At 33.8% G+C, this 24,014-nt stretch overlaps 1 protein-coding gene across 2 annotated transcripts in view; it reads right to left on the bottom strand.

Annotated features, from left to right (window-relative positions):
- The window catches only part of PPFIA2 (PTPRF interacting protein alpha 2), a 389,252-nt gene that overhangs the window by 5,378 nt on the left and 359,860 nt on the right, over window positions 1-24,014 (bottom strand). The window contains exons 23-29 of one of the 2 annotated variants that reach the window (XM_006189282.3): window positions 22,692-22,892; window positions 14,917-14,979; window positions 13,643-13,672; window positions 11,932-12,125; window positions 8,290-8,387; window positions 3,575-3,750; window positions 2,620-2,688 (exon numbers count right to left, since the gene is read on the bottom strand). In XM_006189282.3, the coding sequence (XP_006189344.1) occupies window positions 2,620-2,688; window positions 3,575-3,750; window positions 8,290-8,387; window positions 11,932-12,125; window positions 13,643-13,672; window positions 14,917-14,979; window positions 22,692-22,892 (831 nt within the window). The remainder of the gene's footprint in view (window positions 1-2,619; window positions 2,689-3,574; window positions 3,751-8,289; window positions 8,388-11,931; window positions 12,126-13,642; window positions 13,673-14,916; window positions 14,980-22,691; window positions 22,893-24,014) is intronic. The other variant, XM_032493818.1, reaches the window with a different exon arrangement.

The following is a 24,014-nucleotide window of genomic DNA, read 5'->3' as shown; positions in this document are numbered from 1 at the left end:
GATTTCAACTGATAACAGAATTAACTTGTAATTTTTTGAAAAATCTATGCAGGCTGGTCACCGTCCTTCTAATAAATACATGTGCCCATTAGATGCCACTAAAAGCATAGTGTAACTCTGGTTGCTGTTTTACAGTGTGATTCTGGTTGCTGATTATATTATGTCTTAATGCTAAAAATTCTTCCCTCTCTGTGCATACACAAAGTACCTGCACAGAGGCAATTATTTTCTCTGGATTGGTAAGCAACAATATGTAATTTAGCATTTAACTGATATTATTCTCTGTATCTAATCTAAGGAAAATATTTATCATTCTATATAGATCTTCCCTTCTTACATCATACACATACATACATACATACATACATACATACATACATACATAGATTTCACCTTCTTATACCAGCATCTCATAATAGGACTGTCAGTTCCCTAAAGGCACAGCTAAGTATGCGTGGTTGACCCTGCTAGCTCAGATGACATCATTTTGGCATATGGACTATAGATATTCAGCCCACATTATCACTGTTATACATAAGTAACACTGTAAGGTATTCATCATCATAGGCTACTAATTTGATTAAGTAACAGGCAAGGTCAAGCTGGGAAAAATAAAATCATTTATGTGATTACATTTATCTACCAGGTTCTTTTAGAATCCTTATTATCAATATATAAATTTTGTTTAGATGTGGTAGCCATTTTATAGTTTTGAGATTTCTCCTGCTCCTCTTCTCAACTGCTGAGTTTTGCATTGCCCTGGACCTCCCACATGGGTACAAATGGAAAAAGGGAGCAGAATTTCACAGCTGTGGCTTCCCTGACTTCTTTCATCTGGGAGAAGTTGCTGCATGAACATAAATATTCTTCAGTACTACAAAACACTACAGTACGTTGTAGAAATGTGTAACTCTCAGAATGTGTGAGTTAAGGGCTCCAAAAAATGCCAGTAATTTGAGAATTTAAATCGTGATTCCTTAACTTATGCACTTTCAACATAATGTTGCAGCAAAAAGTTAATAGGAACAATAAGCAACAACATCACAGGAAGAGGTTTCGATGAGATGAGGTTAAAAGACACCCTTGCATCTAAGGATATCCTCTCAGATGAGTCTGCAGAAGCACCTGAGCACATCTCAAATTATTTCAGTGGAACCTGAATGTGATCAACCCCAGAAACAAGTCTCCTCTGGCTCTAGGCAAGATGTTTGGCTATTTTTGTTCACACTCAAAAAGCAAAAGCAAAAACAATGCAACAAGCAAAAAACTAAGACAAAAGAGACTAGAGGTTTTGAATGATGAAATCATGTGCTGTTTCTAATAATAAGAAAAAGACAGAAAGTCACATTCTGTTTAGACCTTTCTGCTCATTCATTACTTCCAGGAAGCAACACTGTAACCCACATGGACTTGCATCTCTACCCGGACCTCTATTTCAGGTCAGTCAGCATTTTAGAATGTAGCAATATGACAGATCTTTAATCATTTTTATTAAAATTCCGTTTCCAACTTTTAAGTTAGGAGAGTAATTGTATTTAAAAGTCTGTATGGGTTTATGCAAACTATCTTTTTGATTCAACAATTAAGAATAAGGATTCAAAAGATTATCAAACAAGATATAAAATTAAAATCAGTTAAACATTAATTTTAAAACATATGAATCATTATCCTGATTGCACAGGAATAAGCATTTACAGGAAATTAGCTGAGGTCAAGACTGTAGAGCATATATGTCTATAAAATCACCTCCTCCACCAAGGACAGCTTGAGTTTTGTAAAACTAAGCTTCTCTGCTCTGCCCATCTGAATGTGGAATTATTGTCTCATTTTAGGATTTGGGTTCATTCACAGAACTATTTTAATTCGCTTTTATAGCCAGGAAACACCTCATTATGCAACACAGAATTATGCATCTCTGTATTTTCCACTTCATACTCTGGTTTCCTTCCCATTTCTTCCAGAAAGACCCTTGAAAACCTCAGAAGGACTATTAAAATCCACAGTGTTTCTCAAGGCACAGAATGCACTAACGCCCTCTGTTTACTTACTTACCTACATGTTTACTATTTTCCAAATCATTTAAACATTCATATATTATGTTTAGAGATTCTTACAGCTTTCAAAGCCTATGACTACTAAAATGTTATTCATATGTTTTTAAGACAGATTCAATATTGATATCTAAAATAATGAAAAGCTTCCCATTTATTGAAAGAAGGTTTTTCTCTTCATTTTAATATCCTAAAATTTCCTGTGAAGACATACTGATTATTTAAGAAATAAGCACATTCTTTATTAAAAAGTTGGATTTATCAAGACTAGTGTTATCATTGCTTATAATTTAAAAAAATGTTGCTCAATATTATTTTGCTGTCATAGCTTCATGAAAAAAGTCATTTCAAATTACTTCTTAGGGTTTTTAACTGCTGATATGATAATATTTATGAATTCATAAAGTTCGTTCTCAAATCAAATGAGTAATAAAATTAAATATTTAATACTGGGTAACATTCTAGATTTTATCCACAGAATAAGTCTCTGCTTAATTTCTCAGCACTAGTGATTGAAAGCCATATTAGTTGTACTAAGATCCCTTTTGAATGAGAGATAAGGACTTACTTCATCCAGTCGCCGTTCAGTTCCCAGAGCCAACAGGTTATTGTATTCCCTTTCAAGAATCTGCCTTGCCTGTTGACATCAAATTACAGTTACTATCACTGAAATCACATTTTGATTTAAAAAATCATACAGAATATAGTTACCCTAGAAAACATTCCAGTACCCTGTTTTATTTATGGAGTCTTAATTTTTTCATCCTCCATGTCTATAAGCCATTGTAAATTTTAGCTATAAATACAAGGTAGGGCAATTTTCTTTGGTCTGTGGACAGTGGAGAAATTGCCTCACATAAATGTCTGAGGTCAAGGGACTTTGACCTCACTTTGTTACTTTATTCCAATGAAATATTTTAATACATACTTTGAACCATATAAAAACAAAATAAAAATACAGTAAAGTTATACTCACTTTTTTATCAAGTCTATGCAGGTAGTTCTCAAACCTGGCCAATGATCATCATTTGGAAAAACTGCAGCTAATTAAGATTCCTGTGCCCTCTCGATATCTGATTTCTTAGGCCTGTGATGTAGACTGCAAGCTTTATTTTAAATTTTAAGGAACTCCAGTGATTCAAATAATTATCCAGCCTTGGGAATCAATGGCATACCCAAAGCTCAGTGGCTGTATAATTCAGACACGTAAATAGAAATGACTGCCCCTCAGAGACGCAGAGACTAAAGGCCATCTGTCAGGGACATTGTTTTGGGGAATCTGGCATTCAGGTGGGAGGTTGGACCACATAACTTCTAAATCCCTTTCTGCTTAATTTTATGATTTCGTTTTGGCTAGAAATCCAGTAGCTTGAAATTAAAGCCCCAGTGACCTCTTTCAAAGGTTGAGCTAAGTCCCATTAGGAATCGTGAATACATAGCCAACTTTCTTTTTTTTCCCTAAAACTTTACTCTGTCTTTATATAAACTAGGACATAGTGCAAATGCAGAACAGAGAGGCTTGCCTGGGTGTTCTGTGTTGGAATTTGCAGTAATAAAGCTAAGCTGCTGTAGTCAAAGTTCTCATCCAGTGCTATAAGGGAGCCATGCACACCACTTTCAAGAATATTATTCGCATATTCTCGAAGTCCAATTGCTTGTATCCAGCGAATAACTCGATCATTGCTCCAAACCAACACATCTAGGAAAAAATGTGCATCATTTTAGGCTGCAGTATTTTGCATAGTAAACAAAACTACTGGCTGAAATGAACCACAGGTGTCTGGTCAGGCCAGTATTTATGCTGACTTCTTTATCCACTTTGTAACGCACTTGGCCCCCTTGTGTTACATGCATTTACTATTCTGATAAAAAATCTTTTCTACTTTTAGCCCAGGAGGAAGTTGTCATTTTAAAATTGTGTTTGTAATCACTGAAATGAGAGCATTTCCATCACATGGAACATAATGGCTTAAAATGTTTCTTGTTTCCATTCTAGAGCTCAAGGGGTCTGGCTGACATTTAAGGTTTTTACCACTAGATGGGGACATTTCTTATTTGTGTCTTGATACACAGATCTTCAGTTAGGACAGCAAACTGAGAATCTAACCTGGTTCTTCATCAGAGTGTTTTTAAACTACCCCCTAAGTACCGCATATAGACTAGGAGGAAACTGCTTACACCTGAAGCAGTAAGTCAGAAAACAACAGTAAGACAGAACAGACACTCGCTATATTAGTTCTGTCTTTAATATTAAATGGACATATAGATTTTTAGGTGAAAAGTCAGTTTCAATCAGCATTTTAAGGATATCATTCTGTTTTCCTCTGGCGTTAAGTTGTGGAGTCAGCTCTCCTGAGCATCTGAAATAAATGTGGTGTCTGCTCTGGAAGATTCTAAATTTTTTTTTATTTTTTACTTTTTTTTAACATTTTTTATTGATTTATAATCATTTTACAATGTTGTGTCAAATTCCATTGTAGAGCACAATTTTTCAGTTATGCATGAACATAATATATTCATTTCTAAATTTTTTTGTTGTTGTTTATTTTGTCTTATTTTTGTCATGGTTTTTAGCAGCTTTACTTTATCTAGATGGGTTCTCCCAGCCCTTTTCTTCTGAATCTTACTTGGCATTCATAAAGTATCTTGAACCTGTGGCTTGTTGTTTCCATTCATTTTTTTCCCATAAATCTCCACCAGTATCTTTTCAACTATTGGCTTCTTCCTCATTCTCTCTTGCCTCTCTTTTTGGAATTCCTAGGCACGGAAATTACACCTAAACTAGACTCCTTGTTATGTCCAATGTCTCTAACGGTCTGTTTTGTATCACTCATCCTTTTGCTTCTCTTCCTGCGTCAGGCCAGATGTTTTCAGGTGACCTGTCACTTGGAATGCCAGGCTTATTTATTTCCCTCTTCTCCAGGATTTTGGTTCAAGGCCTGGAAGCTTTGGCACCTCTAAATTACAATTTTTCCCTACCCTGCTCTGTAAAACAGGGACAAGCAGTAGAGAATACCAGGCTCACCTCTCAACATGTTTCTCTTTACACCAGGACCATGGCCTCTCAAGGCCTAGGTGTCTCAGTTGCTTTCTACAGCCATCAAACAGCTGCTTACTGATTTACCTAGCTTTTCCATTTGTTCTTGGTTGAAGACTCGTCTGATTTAATGTATTCCATTACAGTCAGAAGTAGACATTCCTCAGAGTAGTCTGTGCTCTTTTTCATCTCTGCCCATCCACTGCGATGGTAAAGCATTTGTATATGAATCTGGAAGCCACATCTACTTCACAGCTCCCTACTTAATTCCTGTTGTGGCTTGAACAATTTTACTTTAAAGAAAGGCTGTAGGTCTTTCTTTGGATTTAGTTAATGAGAAATGTGAAGAAAGACTCAAAACGCCCATCTCCCTTGGTCATATCACTGGATCCTGCTCCAGCCAAAGCAGAATGAATTTCTTCAGGAAGTAGGGTGTTTACTGTCTCCCTCAGAGTTCTGGCTCTTTCGTTCCCCAGGTCTTCAGCAAAGCAAAGGACCTTTACTATGTACGGAAATTGTATATTATAGGTATTCACTGGGTCTCCCTGGGTCAGTTTAAAGTAGATACCTTGCTCTGAGTTTTCATTAGCTTGTCCCACTGAGGTGTTAGACCTCAGAAAATAGGATGTAAGTCAATTAGTATTGTATTTTGGTTATATTAATGAGCTGCTGGTGATAGCAACTGATGAGTTCTAACTACTGGTTTTACCACACACTTCAAAAGTTGGGCAAGTACGTTTGGCTGATAGTAACAGTTCTCCAATTATTTGTACAAAATGCAACATTTTTTAAAAGCTAATGGGACAACAGTTCAATAAAACTGTCCAGTTTTCTTTATGCTAAATGGATTTGTAAATAGGAAGTATCTGCTTTTTTCTAGAGCTGGAAATCTGTATCTATATTTTGATAGCCTATGATACATTATGTAGTCACCACATTTCTGTAAATATATGTCTATCAAAAATTCCATTGCCTCACCAGTAGTTATTTGTAAAATAAAAAATAAACAGTAATACATTTATTTACAAGGTGAAGGTATGTAAGACACTAATCCCAAATTTCTTCTTTAGAACAACATAGGTTTTTTTTTTTCACTTTGTAAATCTGATCCCTTTCTATAATCTGTTTCCAAGCAAAATTTATGCCCTAACTTTAAAGCTTTGTAGGGATCCTCTTGACCTAAACAATAAATGGCTAAAGATCAGTGTTGACTGTTTCCTAGCAACAAATTAAATGCTTGTAGACTCCTGATTTTCACTTGTCACCTCACAGCAGGAAGCTGTTTATTAAGGTCAAGCTTAATTAACACTTCAGATAATAACAGAGACCCCTAGTCACAGCCAAGAGTTATTCCTGTTAATGTCATCAGGTCTGTTATAGGAAACGGGCTATTTATGATCTCACTCGAGCTACGTACGTAACACATGGAGTTGTCTGCGTATAACCACAGTGAATCTGGTAGGTTTCTCAGAGCTGCACTCCAACTAGCAACTGCCAAATACTAATATAATATTTGACATAGTGCCAAATGGGTAATTTCTCTCCTTTTCATCTATGTATGAAGCATTCCATGTGGTGAGACCAAGCACAATAAAATCTAATTCAAAAAACACTTCAAAAAGAAAACCACAAAGGGGTTATCACATGGATTAAATCTATTTATGTGCTACAGTATCTTTTGTTAGATCCAGCACAGACTTCCTTTTGGGGTCTGTCTTTGGCCAGTTAGTCTCCAAATTTCAATTCAACTGAATAACAGTGGTCTGAAAACAACTTGCAATTTCCAGGGTCCCCAAAATAAAGTGAAATCAAACAACTCAATTTTGAATGATGGAAGAACACTTTCTGGCTCCAAAGTAATGAGTCAAATGAAGTATTAGAAAAAAATCCATTGTGCGTCTGTCTACTCTCCAATGAGCCATATATAGAAAAATATTTTTAATCAATCACCTTCACAGGCATTCAAATCCATTCCACTATAACTCATCTACTGGCCAAGAACTACCAAAGATAAAAGTTATTTCTAACAATGTTTATCACAAGTGAAAATTACAGAAGTCTAAGATAGGTGATCTAAGTAAAGAATAAAACAGTGCTAAACTTTAATACAGGAAGGAAAGGTAGCATGTAATATATACTATTTTCATATATAAAGTAAGCCCTAAAGGAAATGAAGATGAAACAAAGAGACTAACTTTGAACAATTAATGTACAAACACTTGTTTCATTTGATGAAATGCTTCTGTATATCAGCTCCTGGGTAGTAGCAAACAGAAATAGAACTTACAAAGAGTTTGTTTTGTTTGTATGCAAAATTTTCCTTAAAAAATGTGAGCCCTTTTTCCATTAAAAAGTTTAAAGGAATGTAAAAGGATTTATAATTTTTATTGAAAGAAATCCTGCAGATACCTATACTGAACAATTAAATTTTCCTTCAATGACAACAGTAAGAAAAATAAAGTGGTCTCTTAACAAGTATAGGATTTAACATATTGTTCCTTTTAAACAATTCTTTCCCCTGTATATTAAGGTATTTCTCAACATTTAGAGAGTTAATTATTAAATACAGTACTTTTCTAATAAGTCTGTAATAGAGTCTTTTCTTATCAATCAAATCAAACATTTTTGTACAAACGACAGTTGCAGCAGTTAGCAAAGCTTCTGAAATCATTCCTAGCTAAAATTAGTAGTGGGCTATTCTCATTTACAGGGGAAAAATTCCTATGTAATGTCTATATAAAATCCCTGTGTAATTTCTATAACTATATTACAAAAATAAAATTTCTGGGCACTGAAATAAAATTCAAATGATATAAACAGAAGAAGGACTGCTATAAATAAATTTTATGCCATGTTTCTCTGAGTCAAAATGAGAATGTCCTATTAAAAGTTTGACAAAAATAGCTACGTGGAGGCATCTTTAGGATAAACAGAATGTATAATTAATAGGTTCAGAGGAATAAACCTCAATTCAGAAAATCAAGAATATGCCTCAAGTGGAATATTCATCTTATAAATTGGCAATACCCTTTTCCAAGTTTTAATCAGAAAAGTAATGAGAAAGAAATAGTGACGACACTATGCCAGCTGAATACTTACGTTTACTTAGTGACAGTTGTGACACACACAGTATTTTAGGTTCATAAAAGTGAAAACTAAAAACCCCAGAAAAGAAGGCAGTTGGTAAGAAAGACATATTACCTTTTATTTCATGTTGGCTTGCTTCTCGTCTTCTTTCTAGTTCTTTTCTGTCATAATTCAACCTTTTTAAGCACATAATTCCATACTGTAAACTTGTTCTGTTATTAAAAAAAAAAAAGAAGAGAACACATTGAGTTTACTCAGTAGATGATTAAACAGAGTCAACACTATGCACTACTTCTTCGGGCAGCAGGTTAATAAATTACATTTGTAGTCAAATCCTTTAGTATTGGAGGGAAGTAACGATTACAGTTATTCTAAGCACACAATCTTTCTAAAGAGTAAAATATATATACATATATTTTCTAAATAAGAAAACCAGTCTTAAAAATAATCTTGGATCATGTTGTTCATCCATATGTCTTTGTCTTCCATTAGGCTATTTTGACATTATTTGAAGACAAGTGAACATTGTACTCATTTGAAAAAAAATTAAGGAGTCACTATTATGGGGATAAGAAAGAATTTATAAGAAATAGATACTCTCCTTTAGAGCTGAGGAGAAAAATAATATAAAGACACGAATAAGTTAAGTAACATCACACAGAACCAAATATCAAAATGAACAGCCACCAACTCTAAGTGACACAGAAGTATGCGAAAGGAGCAAGTCAGCAGACACTGAAACTCCGTGTGGAAGGGATATTGTGGAAGAGAAGAAAATCGACTGGTCCTTAAAGGATCAGGCAGAGAAACGGTTATTAAAGGATATGGAGCACCATGAACATAGGATTGCTGATGGAATGTTAAATGTGTGGTAATAGAGACACCCACTGTCCAGAGATGGAAATCCATACTGGGAAGTAAGGAGGAATATGATTTCATATGGAGAATGGGGTCACATTAAGGAAAGTTTGCATTCAGAGTAAGTGTGGAGTATGTGAAGAAGATAGAAAATAACTGGACAATTTTCACGGGAGAAAAAAAGAACAATAAAAGGTTTTGGTTAAAGCAAGAATAATCTGGAAGCAAAATAGGAGTTGGGGAAAATAGGTAATTCTAGGGGACATGCGAATTGGTTAAGGAATAAATGCTGTCAAAAAAGGATTATAATAAGGACCAAAAAAAGTGTGAAAAGAAAATCCAGAAAACAGAGATGTTCAGAGAGAATAAAAAAGCCTTAGTGATTGATATTACATATAAAGGATGTGGAAGATTATGATAGGAAAAAAAGAATCTCTAGGCTTCAAGAGTCAAGAACATTGATTATTAGTGATTTATTAAATGTTTAGAATTATAGATAAATATAGACACTGGTCAGGCTACCCTTAAGTGCAGGATGCATTTCTAAGCCCTGCATTTTAATAGGAACAATGCTGAATTCAAATATTTAAGAATCAGAGGGAAATGGAAAGAAATCTGCATACACTGCTGTTATGGGCTAAATCGTGTTCCTTCATATTCTTATGTTGAAGCCTTAATCCCCTATACTTCAGAATGTGACTGTAATTGGAGACTGGCTCTTAAGGAAGGTAATTAAGTTAAAATAAGGTCATCAGGATAGGCTTTAATCCAGTATGACTGCTGTCCTTATAAGAAGAGGAAATTTGGACACACAGAGAAGCCAAAGGAGGGCACACACAAGAAAGAACATGTGAGGACAGAGAGAAAAGGCAGCTATCTGCAAGTCAACGAGAAGAAACCAATAATGCTGACAACTTGGTCTTTTTTCTAGATTCTAGAACTGTCAGAAAATACATTTCTGTTCTTTAAACCACCCATCTGTGGTATTTTGTTATCCTAGCCCGAGCAAACTAATTCAGTGGGGTATCAGATAATATTGATGTAAAAACCATCATAGACATTAACCAGCCTGAGCTTAAATCACTGGCTCTTGCCTAATTTCTGCCAAGTTTTTATATGTAATATAAAACTGTGCTATAAAGAGGATATATACTACTACAACCATGTCTGCGAGAAGAAAAACTAAGCTGTAAAGACAATGGGATATAGTACGCAGTTGGGTACTACCTGCTTTAAGTCAGATCGAAGCAGAGCGTAAAGATGAAGCTTGTGTATTTCCCAGAACAAAAAAGAACTCTGCCATTAGAGTAACTTTTATTTTTTCAAAAATAAGCTTGATCATTGGATTAACCATTTCCACTATAATAATAAAGCAATTAAAAGTTAATCTAGTGAAGAATGGAAAACAGGCACAGTTGTGTCATCAAAAATTCTAGTATTCAAAAGTCTAATATAACCACACAAAATCTGAGAGCCTAAATGTTCAGTGACTGGAAACTCACTACTTTACAATGCATAAAGTATAGACTAATTGAGAGTGATACAAAGCTGCTTTTCCTATTGAACATAAAACACGCACCCTAGTGTCTACAACTATTTGAACTAGAAAAATACATGTTCAACAGAGCAAATATTATTATTCTATCACCTAATGATATTAAAACACAAGAAAATTTATCTAAACTCTTCCCTTGCCCAAGCTAAATTTCTTTAATTTTTTTTCAAACTTCCCCAAGACTTTTCCTACTTCATCAATGAAAGTTTAACATTCATAAATTTATACAGTTTCTTATTGTCATCTTGCTACATGGTAGGACTTTTATTATGCCTACCAATAAACACTATCTAAATATGTCCTGTTATTAACTAGAACTGAGATTTTTGTGTCTACTATAAATCACTTATCTTTTTCACTTGAACTGCTTTTAAATCATGGACTTCCCATCCAGCATTTTAATGGTTTTTAAAAACTATGTTATACTTAGCTCTACTAAATTTAATCCAACAGTGTCAACAATTGTATTAAGATTCAAAATATCTTGATAAAGTTGATTGAAGAATCTCAATTATCATCTCTCTGTCCTAACTTTATGTCATCAACATATATGATTTTTATACTATTTTCATTTCAGTCAATAATTAAATATTGGACAGGATGTGAGCAGTTTCCCAAGCCAAAACTGTCTAGATTTATATTTATTAATTTATTCCATTAATCAACTATGCATGAAATAATCATAGTCCAGCTGATAATTTTGCACAAAAGTTATAAAAATATTAGGCTACAATGTAACATTATGACATTATTACAAGCCTTTTTTATGCCTTAGATGATAAACAATTTGAAACAAGAATTTTTATTTGCGTTTTATTCATCTGTGTTCTTACCATTGTCTCATAACCCATTCAGTACTTCCCCCCCAAATTAATGTACAAATAAGCAAAAACATTAAAAGATTTATACAAAAACAAAAATGTTCTTCAGAGAATTTCTTCTCAAAATTTTTTCTTGTATAGCCCTATTATATAATTTATAACACATATATTTATGGAATTGAAATTGAACTAATTTATCCTTAATAAACAATTTTCTAATATAAAACATACACAGATACAAATCACAAACATGAAATTTCTTAAAGGTCCAGGGGGAAAAAAGATTTATGTTGTATGAGAATTTTGTACTACCTAGCTCCGCAAACTTTGGGAATGTAATATGCACCCAGCTCTACATTAGATAATCCCTGTAATTTGCTGCATAAAAATACTTTGCCAAGTAGATGTACACAGATGTTTTGAAGAGCACATTTTCTATATTTCTTAAGCATCTCTTTATGTTCAAGTAATATATATACATATTTATTGTTTCACTTTACTCACTCTTCGGAAAAAACCTACCGATGGAAACTATCCACCATTTTTAAATGGACACGGAGATCTTTTTTTGTTAGGTGATCTAACATTCTTGCATCTACCAAGCATTCCATAAAATAACTTCTGTACTGAGGTAACCCCAGGCTGGGAAGCCATTCGTTTCCAATCCACTCGTGGTTCATATCTCCATATGCCAGGGTCTGTAGAAAAACCGGACACTAGAACTGTTTTATAGCAGTCAAGTTTTTTAGCCAATATAATGAGATGGTAATTGGAGGGTAGTGCCTATTGTTACAACTGGTATTTAATTGCTATGATACATGTGAACAAAGCAGAAATAATATTCAGCCTCTAAGTATCTGATTTACTTTGGAACAGAATGGAACTCTGGGTACACGTATCACGGTACTTGCATTATTTTCCAAAGGAATCACATTTTATACAAACATGCCTTTTTAAATTAAAAAAATTAGAATGAATGGTATAATACAAAATGCTGAGCTTAAAGATCTTTTCTTTGTGTGGCTAGATTTATTTAATTTAACTTATTTTTATCTGTCAGCTAATCTCCATCATTTCCTTCTCTTCAATGCTACTATTACATTGCTGTGATGTAATGGCAAATCTTTATGTGAAAATAGAAACCTCAGTAAATGAACAGAGAAAGGCTAGAGAGACAGGATGTGAAGCTTTCTGTGGGCATTGTTGTTACCTAGTGAAGTATGCAGTCAGTAGTCCATAAAAACCACTGGAATAGAGCTTATTTTTAGGAATCAATCAATATAGACTCCGTACTTAAAGAAGTGGAGCATAATCAAAAAGTAAGACATAATCTAATTCTTTAATATAACAATATCAACTGATCTTACCAAACATTAGTCATAAAAGCCAAAATGAAAACCAAAATCAACCATCAACTCTAAGGCAATTTTTTAAAAGGACTATTACTCTCTATTGATAATGTTTTCTATTTTGTTCCTTATCAAACAACAAATTCACGCTTATAACATGTATTTCTAATGGAAAATCGAGGTGTTCTCTTTATTTTCTGTGTTCTTAAAAAAGATAAAATTCTTATAAAAAATGAAAATCTAATGCAACCCTAACTGACTAAATGTTTAAATGTAGGTCCTAGTAATAACTATCAAAATTTTTCTCTGGTCAAAGTTTGAATCATATTACCTATAACACACATTCATTCCTTGATTATACAACATGTGGAAATGCTGAAAAATGCACTGCTTCCTTGCAAACATAAATGTTCAGAGTACAGACGCTTGGTTCAGACTGCCATCTCAGTAAACAGGAGTGACTTCTGATTTGTAGTCACAAGGCTAACCCATGTCCCTCCAATCTCATTTCTCACACACTTTCCATTATACTTTAAAGCATCTGCAATTCCAGATAAGTTTTTAAAAATATCCCCCTCCCCCTTACTTATATCCAACATGAATGATTCCTCATGAAATATATTTGGGGGTGATTTCCAAGAAATTTAAGTTACAGTTCATTCTTTTAAAGGAGAAAGAAAATTTTCCTTTCAAAAGAGGCCAGGTATGAAATAAAAATCTATGGTGACTTTAAAAGACCTATGTAGTATTAAACACAAGAAATTCCAATAAACAATTAGCCTAATCTTATATATATTTTTATAATATTATAACATATAATTTTCTTACTTTATATCCTTATAGCCTACTAAATGATATTGCTGTAAAGCATATGAATTTCCTACCTGAGCCCAGCTTCCTTCCTCAGATTCTTTCTGTGTTAGCAGCAGGAAATGATTAATAAAGCAGATAAATACAAATTAATCTCAAATTAATGTAGTAAATTTTTTCCACTAAAAGCAAAATTGTTTGTTATTAAAAATGTTAATTAAGACATAGGCAGATAAACACACAGCTCCTTATTCAGATCCACAGTAATCAGTTCAGCACTTCAAGGGCAACTACCAAGGCATCTACGTAGTTTCTAGTCAGTTCTAATTAAACACATACACATATGACATATGGAATTTTCATGATACATTTGCTCTAGCCATTCTAAACCTTCTTCAATTCTTAAAAGTGGAATTTTCCAAATGTAATGAGTAATAATAAAAATTTCTGATTATATACATACAAACATACAATACACAAATGTGTATACATACATACATACATATGATGGAGAAATCTTACATAAATTAATGAAGTGGACAAAGTAACTTCTCCTTCTAGCAAAGATTTGTGGCAAATAGATTTCAACAACAACCAACAACAAACAAAACTAAACAAGGCAAAGACCATGCACAACAGACTAAACTAGAAATGCAATTAGCACATGACACTGGCATTTTTATTCATCAAGAGCTAGGCAATCGATTTTTCAAATAGGAGTACAACTGAAAGGAGATTAAAAGAAGTTGCTAAGAATAAAATGCATATCATGCCCAACTTCGTTACTTTAAATGAAAAATGACTATATACAATATTATACTTTCAAAAACTGACAATGACAGAGTCACCACAAATTTCTTTAAGCCTGTGCTTTGAATGTGAAATGAACAGAACACTTTGCATGGGGGTAGGAGGAGGAAGCTCTGTATCTGAGATGATAAAGTACAAGAAAATAAATGATTATATTTAAAATAAGTATTCAATCTAAACTTTCTATTGTAAGTTTAACTGGGCTTGGCAACATCATTAACTGTGAATATGTCCAATATTAAGTGATATTTGTTATCAAAAATTTTCAATGTTGCAAAATGGATGTGTCATTAAATTCTTATTATTTGTATATTACAAATTCTTATATTAACCATATCATGACAATCTACTACTGCTTCATTTAAAAATGTCTCAGTTCAGGGAAATAAAACCATAATGAAAAGTATTAGTTATCACTGCATATCACTATGTAAACGTAACTCCATTACTCTGATCTATCGTCAACAAAATAGCTTCCTTCATCCAAAGAGCAGCAAAATAACTTTTCTTCATGTTCAACAAAGCCATAAAGACTAACCGTTTTTGCTGGAGCTGCAAGATTTTCCATCTCTTCATGGGTCACCCAAACGTTGCCTGAAGGCTAGTGAGGAGGCCCACAGGGGAGCAGTGGGATCCGTGGGACGGAAGCAGTGGTAAAGAAGAAAGGCAGCACCACTGTGAGTTAGCACCACAGTAACACGACAGCTCTGGCTTCTACAGCATGCACGAGCGATAGCATTGCTGGTGTACTCACAGCTCCCTTTTCCTTCTACTTAAAAAGATTAAATAGAAAGAGGCATGCTGTGACACTCGTGGGATAGATTTTAAATGATACTTCTGTACTGCAATTATTAATCAGGAAAAAGCCTTAATCAAAATTTGCATTTCAAAGGTAAGAGGCTATTGGATCCATCTTTTTGAACCATGGAAAACGGTATAAATTTCATCTGTAGAAGAATGTATTTTTTTCTTCAGTAAACAAAGGTACATGTATTTTGTTGTGTTATTACCAATATGTTGTTCACAAAGTTTTGATTCTTCAGTGTCCTTAGAAAGAGAAAAATGCTTGTCAATACCCAAAGCGGAAAGCACTATTATAACCTGTCTGGAAACCAACATCAGCTTTTTGCACATGACCTCTTCCTTTTACAGTTCAGTAAATGTTGTTTTCCTATATTCTTATACAGAAAAAAAAAAAGTGAAATGCTACTTTTGATTTCATAAAAGGTATTTTCCACTGAATATTGTCAGAAGTCAGAAAACCTGATTTTTCATCAGCAACCTACACCATTATAGAGAAGAACATGATGTAAAAGGAGATTTTCCCTATAGCAGGCACTATTTTATTATAAAGTGTCATTTGCTTATTAAATAAAACAACCCACAATATTTGTTTTATACACTGAATTACATACAATTTTAAACCAAAGTCCACTTAGTAACATACAGATCACTGGGAACCACTTTCCATGAAATTCCACCATTTCACTGGGAAATCTTTATGAACATTACAACGTTGTCCAAGAACATCGATCTATAGTTATGGTGGAATTTATATCTTAAGTATTGCTTGCTACTTGTTTTGTAAGGGGTCTAGTTTTAAAGAGTTGGAATAGTAAAGTTGATACCCTGACATAAGTCATCACCATAATTCTCTCTGGTCTTTTCTATTAACACATAGTAAGTACCATGTTGACTTATCTTCTATTATAAATAATGCAATTTAATATAATTTGAAAAATAACTACATATAAACTAAATTGACTATAGTTTAATATGAGATAAATCTCATGTATAAGAGAATTACTCATATATACATATATTTGAGTAACAAGAGGGAGTTGAGTGGTAAATATTCATAATTATAAATAAATCATATGGGTATACAAACCCCAAATGATAAACATCATACATTATGTATAGATTTCTCATTCTCCTACTGTTTTGGAGTTTTGAGAATATCTGAATTTTTCCTTTAAGATAAAACTGTGCACACCTGTAAAATATATTCAGAATACAGCAATCATCCATGTCATTAAAAGTCTCTCTCTTCTATTCTCAGATTCTGGAAATGGTGCTCATTATGAACAGAAAGTTGCATATGAATATGTGAATCATTAAATCATTTGGCAGAAATTGCTGTTATTGGCTTTGTGAGGAGTGCACGATGCTAAAGAGAACTTCCCACTCATCTCTCGTATCCCTCCATTTACACCGTGATGACAGTGCTTTGCCTGAGTAGCTGTAGTTTGTTCCAAGTGAGCTTCAGTGACTATTACCTGAGAGGAAATTCATTGAAGCCAGACTTGTTTTTTATAACGATTTCTCTAGATTCTACCTTGATTGTGAATCCAAATAATGAAGATTTCCTTTCTTCTATAAGTAAATTGACCAGTATTACCTCATACTGGAATACATATATGTATATATAATCTCTTTCATAGGTTAAAGTCTGTATTTGCTCGTCTGTCACCAAACTCTGGGGTAAGCAGAATGCTGGAAGCTAAGATTTTATCTATATCTTTACATGCAAAATGAGTATACATCCAGGGCAATTTTCTAAAGCATGGTTGGCAAATTTTCCAAAGATGTAGGTTTGTTGTTCACTTTCACTCTGCAGTTATACTTGTGAAAAGAACTGCCTGTTTTAGAACCTTGTAAAATAATCCATAGAATGACTTCCATACAACCCAATCAATTCAGCATGGGCTGAGGTTTTGACAAATTTGTTTTATAAGCAAGCCCATGTGTAGTAAGTCAATTATTCAGAATTCTTTCTTTTCACCACTAGTTTAAGTGACGGAACTTCCTGGGGAAGTCATTAAAGGGGTGATTTAGAGCATTTCAGCAAAGAGTGCATCTTAGAGAATAGCTGGAGTGGGATGCTGTGAGCAACCAAGGACACCGGTGCCTTGGGTCTGAGAATGAAGTGCAAAATACAGCTTTGAAAAGCATAAAAGCCAAGTATCATATAATGTGGTTGTGGTTTTCTAAGAGCCGCTTGAAAATCATTTACTCACTGCCCTTGGCAGTCTATGCTGCAACCCCTGGTAGACATTTGTGTGTGTGTGTGTGTGTGTGTGAAATACCATCTGAGTCTAGCAGATGATTTCTAAAATTTTAACTATCTGGAAGTTTACCAAATTACAATCAAGAGGTTTGAGTTCTAGCAACACCACTTCTCAGTAACTACCCTAGGACATTTCCTAAACCTCTCTACACTTTAGATTCTACATCTGTTAAGTAGGCTAAGACTATATACTCCTACTAAGAACAATACTGATAATATACAGTTATGATGTAATATATTCTGATATGGGACTGGGACTAGGATGAGGTAGGTGAGGTGTTAAGGGGGCTAAATTTAAGGAAGCACTCACTTTCAGGACCATGCAAGTGCAAGATTAGTACTAACAGTGAATGCCTCCTTAAATTCTGTATTTGAGGGGCCCTGCTAGCCTCACCTTAGTCTCCATGAAGTAGAATATTCAGATAGTATTATCAAATGAAATCTAGAAGGAAAATTCCTAAAGGATGCCAAGAATTAAAGCACTTACCTAATTAAATCATTTTGGAGAGAGTTATGATATAAAAATAAATATTAAAAAGAGTTTAAGGGATAACTTCATGAAAATTTATTGGGGGAAAATAATTAACTCTCTTGTTGTCAGAAATACAAAATAAGTAAAGCAGCTAGACCTCAGAATAATCCTAAACTTCACCTAGCTGGAAGTAACTTCTGTTACTACATAGATCATTTTGAAGTATTTTTTACTTTATAATTGAGTTATAAAGTAAATTAATTTGAAATTTAGTTTTCATATTCAAAATAACCTAGACTCCACATTTCTCCCTTATCTGAATTTATGTATCTTAGCATAATAAGAGGAAAATTATTTCTCATTGTAATAAGGCTAGTTTTACACAATTATATTTCACCTTATTTACATTAAAGGTTGAGGCTTAGGAGGCTAGTAATAATGAAAAAGGGAACCAAAGCAGATTGGAAGAATGCTGGAAAAAAGAATGAAAACTCACAGAGTGTAGGCAGCAGCAGAGTGTACTTGTTAGGAGCATAGACTATGGGGCAAAACCACCTGGGGCTGTGGCATTAGAAAAATCACTTGACCTCTCTGTTTATCAGTTTTTCTCATCTGTAAAACAGGTATCATAAAGGTACCCATCTTATAGTGTTGTCATGAGTTTAAATGAGTTATTACATGTAAAGCACTCAGAACAGGGTCTGACACTTAGTATTCCACTGATGTTGCTGTTACCATAATTTCATTAGAAATTTTGTTAAGCAATCTCTACCCAAGTAAATCTAGTCTAATAAATGTTCTCTGTTTCCCCTGTATATTGTGCTCACACTTACCTTATGCCTTACAACTCTGCTCAAATTTGCTGAATTATATTTCCCAAAGATCATTTATATTTGTTCCCATTTATTTCCACTGTACTGTCTAAAATTAGGCTATTTAAATAAATATTACGTAAAATAAAAAATAAAAGAAATTTGGCTCATGTGTGAACACTAGGTTGAATTATTTGGAAAGACGAGGTCAAGGAAAATCTTCAACCACATTATCAGTGAGACACAACTTTGTCAAAGTTTGGGGAAGAAATTTTGAATACCCAGGAGGATTCCGCACTCACACAACTTTCCGAGGATCTTCAAGTTAACACTTTAAAAAGAAACTCAAACTAAAAAAGTTGAAGATGTTTAATGGATGAAGTTATCAAATAAAGATAATATGAAACTCCAGGCACTGGAGTTGTACTCAAAGAAAAGCCCCAGGTGTTTTATCTAAATTTGCAAGTGCCTGAACAGTTATGTATTTTTTACTTAAAATATTTAAAGAATTGACTTATTACTTATGACACCCCTCTTTAACTAAATCTTTCAATTACCGGATAGTGCCATCTCTATTCTGTTATGTAAGACGCCCTCTACAGTAGCAGTAGTTTAGGAATAAGAAACAGAAAGCTGCAAGACTAGAGCCGGCTCAAAGAAATAATAAATGTAAACATTAGATTTTCCTTTTGGTGGTTTAGTGCATTTCATCTAGACAGAAAAGGAGGCAGAATCAGAGTTCTGTTTAGTTTAAAACAAAAAAAAAAGTCTAACTATCTTGTTTTTTTCTTCTTAGAACTTGAGTGAATGAACAAGATATACTTGGTTTAGGAACTCAAACTCAAACCTAAACACACAAGACAATTCTGTATAATTGGAACTATCTGCAGTGTTCTAGGAGACACGATAACATTTCTTTAAAAAAGAAAAAAGCCCATTTTGCATTTGCAAAGTGTGAATCCTAATATATAATTTTAGGTGATGACTTTAAAATGTTTTAATCTTCACTTTATATAGAGGATTAATTACTAGAAATTCATAGGTAACTTTTTTGCAAAGCAAATTAGATTTGAAATATATTAAAAATAAGTAAATGCTTCCAATCTTGATGGAGTAAAAGAAATAAAAAGTACTCAGTAGATAATTTTTAAAGCAAATAGAGACAACTTATCTCTTATGTAACTTGCACCAATATTTGGCAAAGGGCATATGTCCTCTGTGAACAAAGAGCTTTTACATGTTAGTAAAAAGATGATTATTCTTATAATGCTATAGAAAAATGGAAAAAGTTATGAATAGGTAATTCATTTAAATGCTAAAATAAATAAGCATATGAAAAAAATTTAAATTTACTACTAACTTTTAAAATGTAAATGTAAGCAATGGAATAATTAACACTGACCAAGGAAAGAAAAAAGACTACACAATACAATTTGGCAAATAAGGTTTAAAAGTACTAAGACTATAAATGCCCTATATACAAATATTGCATGGAAATAACCACACTTAATGCAATAACATAACTACATGCAAATCCACTATGGTATTATAAATACAATGAAAATTATGAAATAAGTAAAATGTCCAATGTTAGGGACTTGGTTAAATAAATTATGGTATTTTCATTAAGGAGGTATGCAGTGATAAAAATGTCAATTGCACATTTAATAAAATGAGGAAAGTGTTTGTGCTATATTACTAAGTTTGAAAAGTACAAAATAAAATATTATGTGAAAATAATTCATCTTTATAAAATGAGAAAGAAAATCATATGGAAAGGTCTCTATCAAAAAGTTAATAGTGAAAATTTTAATAATTTTGAAAATTAATTAACAATATATTACCTGTCTTTCAAATGTTAATTCCTCTTTGAAGCCTTATTCAACCAGAACTGATTTCTGCTACCTTGGAATTCCACCACACTCTGCTTCTATCTCACATTTAGGAATTAAACTACGTCGTCTTCTACTAAACCTACAGGTGAACACGTCTTCCTTTTCTTAGTACAGGTACCCTCTCTGAAGTCAGGGCCATACATATTTCACATCCTCTGTACTGGTGGGTAGAATGACTTGTGCAGTCATGATTTTAAGATGCACATTTACTATCTACAATTTGCCAGGCACTGAATTAAGGACTGGACACTACGGAAAACCTGATAATATACCTGCTTGGCTTAGTGTGGGATGAATCAAGAAAAGACAATGATAAAATAAGTTTTATAAGTATACAGAGTGGTAACTTGGGAAGGGAAGCCAACCCAGACTTTGGGGCTTCATGAAGACTTTTTAGAGGAAGGACATTCAGGAATCACTAGATAAAGGATGGGTTGGGGAAGGATGGTGGTCCTGGTGTGAAAAGAATGTTCCAAGCAAAGGGAAGAGCAATTGAAAAAGCTCATAATCAACCAAAAATCATAGAAATCTAGAAAACTTAAAGTAGTTCTGCAATGTTGGGATCCTGACCGGAAGGAATAAAACCTTTGAGGTGAACTGAGACTAGATCAGGAAGAAGTTCATAGGTTCTCCTCACATTTGAGAGTTCTTCGAACAACTGAGTGCACTCTTACCTTTAATAGTTTCTGATTTAAGTTCCTTCAGTTTGCTTAGACATTTTTAGAAAAAATAGTGCTTAATTATTCTATTTTCCTTTAAGAAATAATAGGTTAGGGTACTAAATAGAAACAATAAATTGTACTCTATTTTTCATCTTAAAGTTGAGACGTCTATTGCTCTTACTTCTCCAAGATTAGGAATTTTAAATATTTTTGTCCAAATTTGCTGACATAAACTAGTCATGACACTCTTACTTGGGAGTTATGCAGGAAATCCATCATCAGATCTGAATTCAGATTACATAAACTATTTTAATGACTTACTCAGTTTTTATTTTAAACATATTCTGAATTGTTTTTTAATGTTAGTAATATTTTAGAACAATATACATTTATATACATTTAAAAATGTTATACAAGTTATATATAAGAACTTGTTAAGTATGTATTTTTTCCTACATGTTACTTAGGAAGAAGTTAAAATGGAATTTCACAAGCAATATAAAAGCTTTATAAATTTGGCCTTGTATTTCTAGCATTAGAATCTAGTATACTGGGAAGGAATTTAAGGATATATGCAATAAAAATGAAGAAAATTCTCTAATTTATGTTCCATGTTTAAGACCATGTGTAAAAAGCTATACCCAAACTAGCTTTGTGCCTGAAAACTACAATACTTTTCTTTAATCTACTATTTAAATTTATCTCATTCTTCAATATTTTATCATTATATATAAGACACAGGAACAGAAAAATCCAGTTAACATTAGAAATCATATCCTTTATCAGCAAAAGATACAATTTGGGAAAGGAGTAAAGAAAGAATTAGTATTACTTAGGAGTTTTTCTTAGTGTTTGAATGTGTCATCTGGCATGCCTTTTTAGACATTTTGTTCTTTCCTAATATTAAGAAAAGGACAAAATTATGAGAGGAATAGGGATTTATAAAAGGTAAACAGATTTTGAAAGAAGGTATTCTACTTGGTATTTATAAAACATTAAATATCTATGTACTTTCATAATTATGAAAACTGCTTAAGAAGTAGTGAGTTTAGTATTATATCTTCAGCTCCAGCTCATCTCCTGAGATGTTGGATTACATTTAAAAAAAAAAAAAAAAAAAAGGAGAGACATCCTAAAAAAGAGTAAACTCGTGGTCTTGTTGCTTGGGAGAAAAATCTGAACTTTAGGTCTAGTGACTAGTTCAAAGTCTATCTTGGTTGCAGCCTTCACTTCTGATAGGAGAATTAAAAGTAGCAGTAAGGTTAATGAAGAGCAAGCTAAGCCTCCTCACAATAATTCACACTGACATTGAAATGTGTGCTGCCACAGGTAAGCTCTGTGGACCTGGAGATGCTGCCATTCGCCCAGCATGGGGAGAGGGAAGGAGCACAAACTGACTCACAGTTCTGGATGTTGGAGGAGCCGAAGGACTGGTTAGGGAAACCATCTCCTGGATTGCTAAGCGGAGCTTTAAGCGATGCAGAGGATTGCTGATTCCAATTTCTCTCTGGATCTCGGTGTCTGATAAGGCAGACATGATGGCCCCGCTCTTGACGTTGGCTCGGCAGGCTGCCACGTACCAAGCAGGCATTCCCAACCAGAGCTGTTGCGTAAGGAACAAATCCACACACCAATTAGAGTAATAGTTGACGTTTCAGTGTCTCTTACGTGCTAGGTGTTATTCTAAGTACCTTTCTGTATGAACTCATTTATTACCACAACCCCATGAAAGCGACGCTATTACTGTTTTCCCCAGAAGAGATACATGCACAGAGACATTAATTCATTTATTCAAAAATGCCAGCTAGGCAGTAATGAAAATAAAGATTGGAAATCTAGCCTTCAGGGTCTGCAATTTAAAAACTAATTTATATTATTAGGGATAAAAAAAAATAATAGCTGCACCACACCATCACCTCCTGGGTTTGAGGACAGGAAAAACAGCCACAACTGCATTTGGTAAAGACGCCATCAGTATTTGTTTAATGTATGACTTCAATTTATAATTATCTTTTAGAATAGTGAGTACAAAGAAATTCTGTCACAGAAAGACTGATTTTGATCATGGGCTGTAGTGTGGTGAAGCCACATTTTCCATCTACTTGGCTACACTGTGACAGTCAGATGAACTCAATTAGACGCTTAATGTGAAAATAGTTTTTGGAGAATGAAGTGATGGGCTAATGGAAGAGGCTAACGTTATAAACATCTGGAAGACTTTAGCTAAAGAGAGTAACAAAATAAATCATGCGTTAGAACTTAGGGACTCCTAACTGAATCACTATGCTTTACACCAGAAACTAACACAACATTGTTAATCAACTAAACTTCAATTGAAAAAAAAAAGAAAGAAACCAGGGTTTCTGTTTTTCAACCTTGCTGTGAGGCTCTGGAAAGACAACTGAATTGGTAGAGCAACGAGCACAGCACATGTCTGGCACACATCGAAGCACAGGGTGAAGCACCGACTCACACGCAGCGTGCTGTAGCATCTGAATTACTGACACTTAAATAGGGAACAGTCTTTCCATCCCTCCCCCTCCCCCACCACCTCATTAGCTTTGAGTAGGAAGCAGGGCACATGGAAGTGAGCGGTTCAGATCTTGGTCTTTAAATGTCCAAAATACTGATTTTTTTTTTTTTTGGCTGTTTTATTTGTTGATATGAATAGATTGAGTAAAAGGAGAGAGAGCATGAGAGTAAGAAAAAGAGTAAGAGAACAAAG

Source organism: Camelus ferus, chromosome 12, assembly GCF_009834535.1.
Source record: "Camelus ferus isolate YT-003-E chromosome 12, BCGSAC_Cfer_1.0, whole genome shotgun sequence".
In the NCBI taxonomy this organism is placed as follows: Eukaryota; Metazoa; Chordata; class Mammalia; order Artiodactyla; family Camelidae; genus Camelus; species Camelus ferus.
This window is presented reverse-complemented; position numbering and strand designations above follow the sequence as displayed.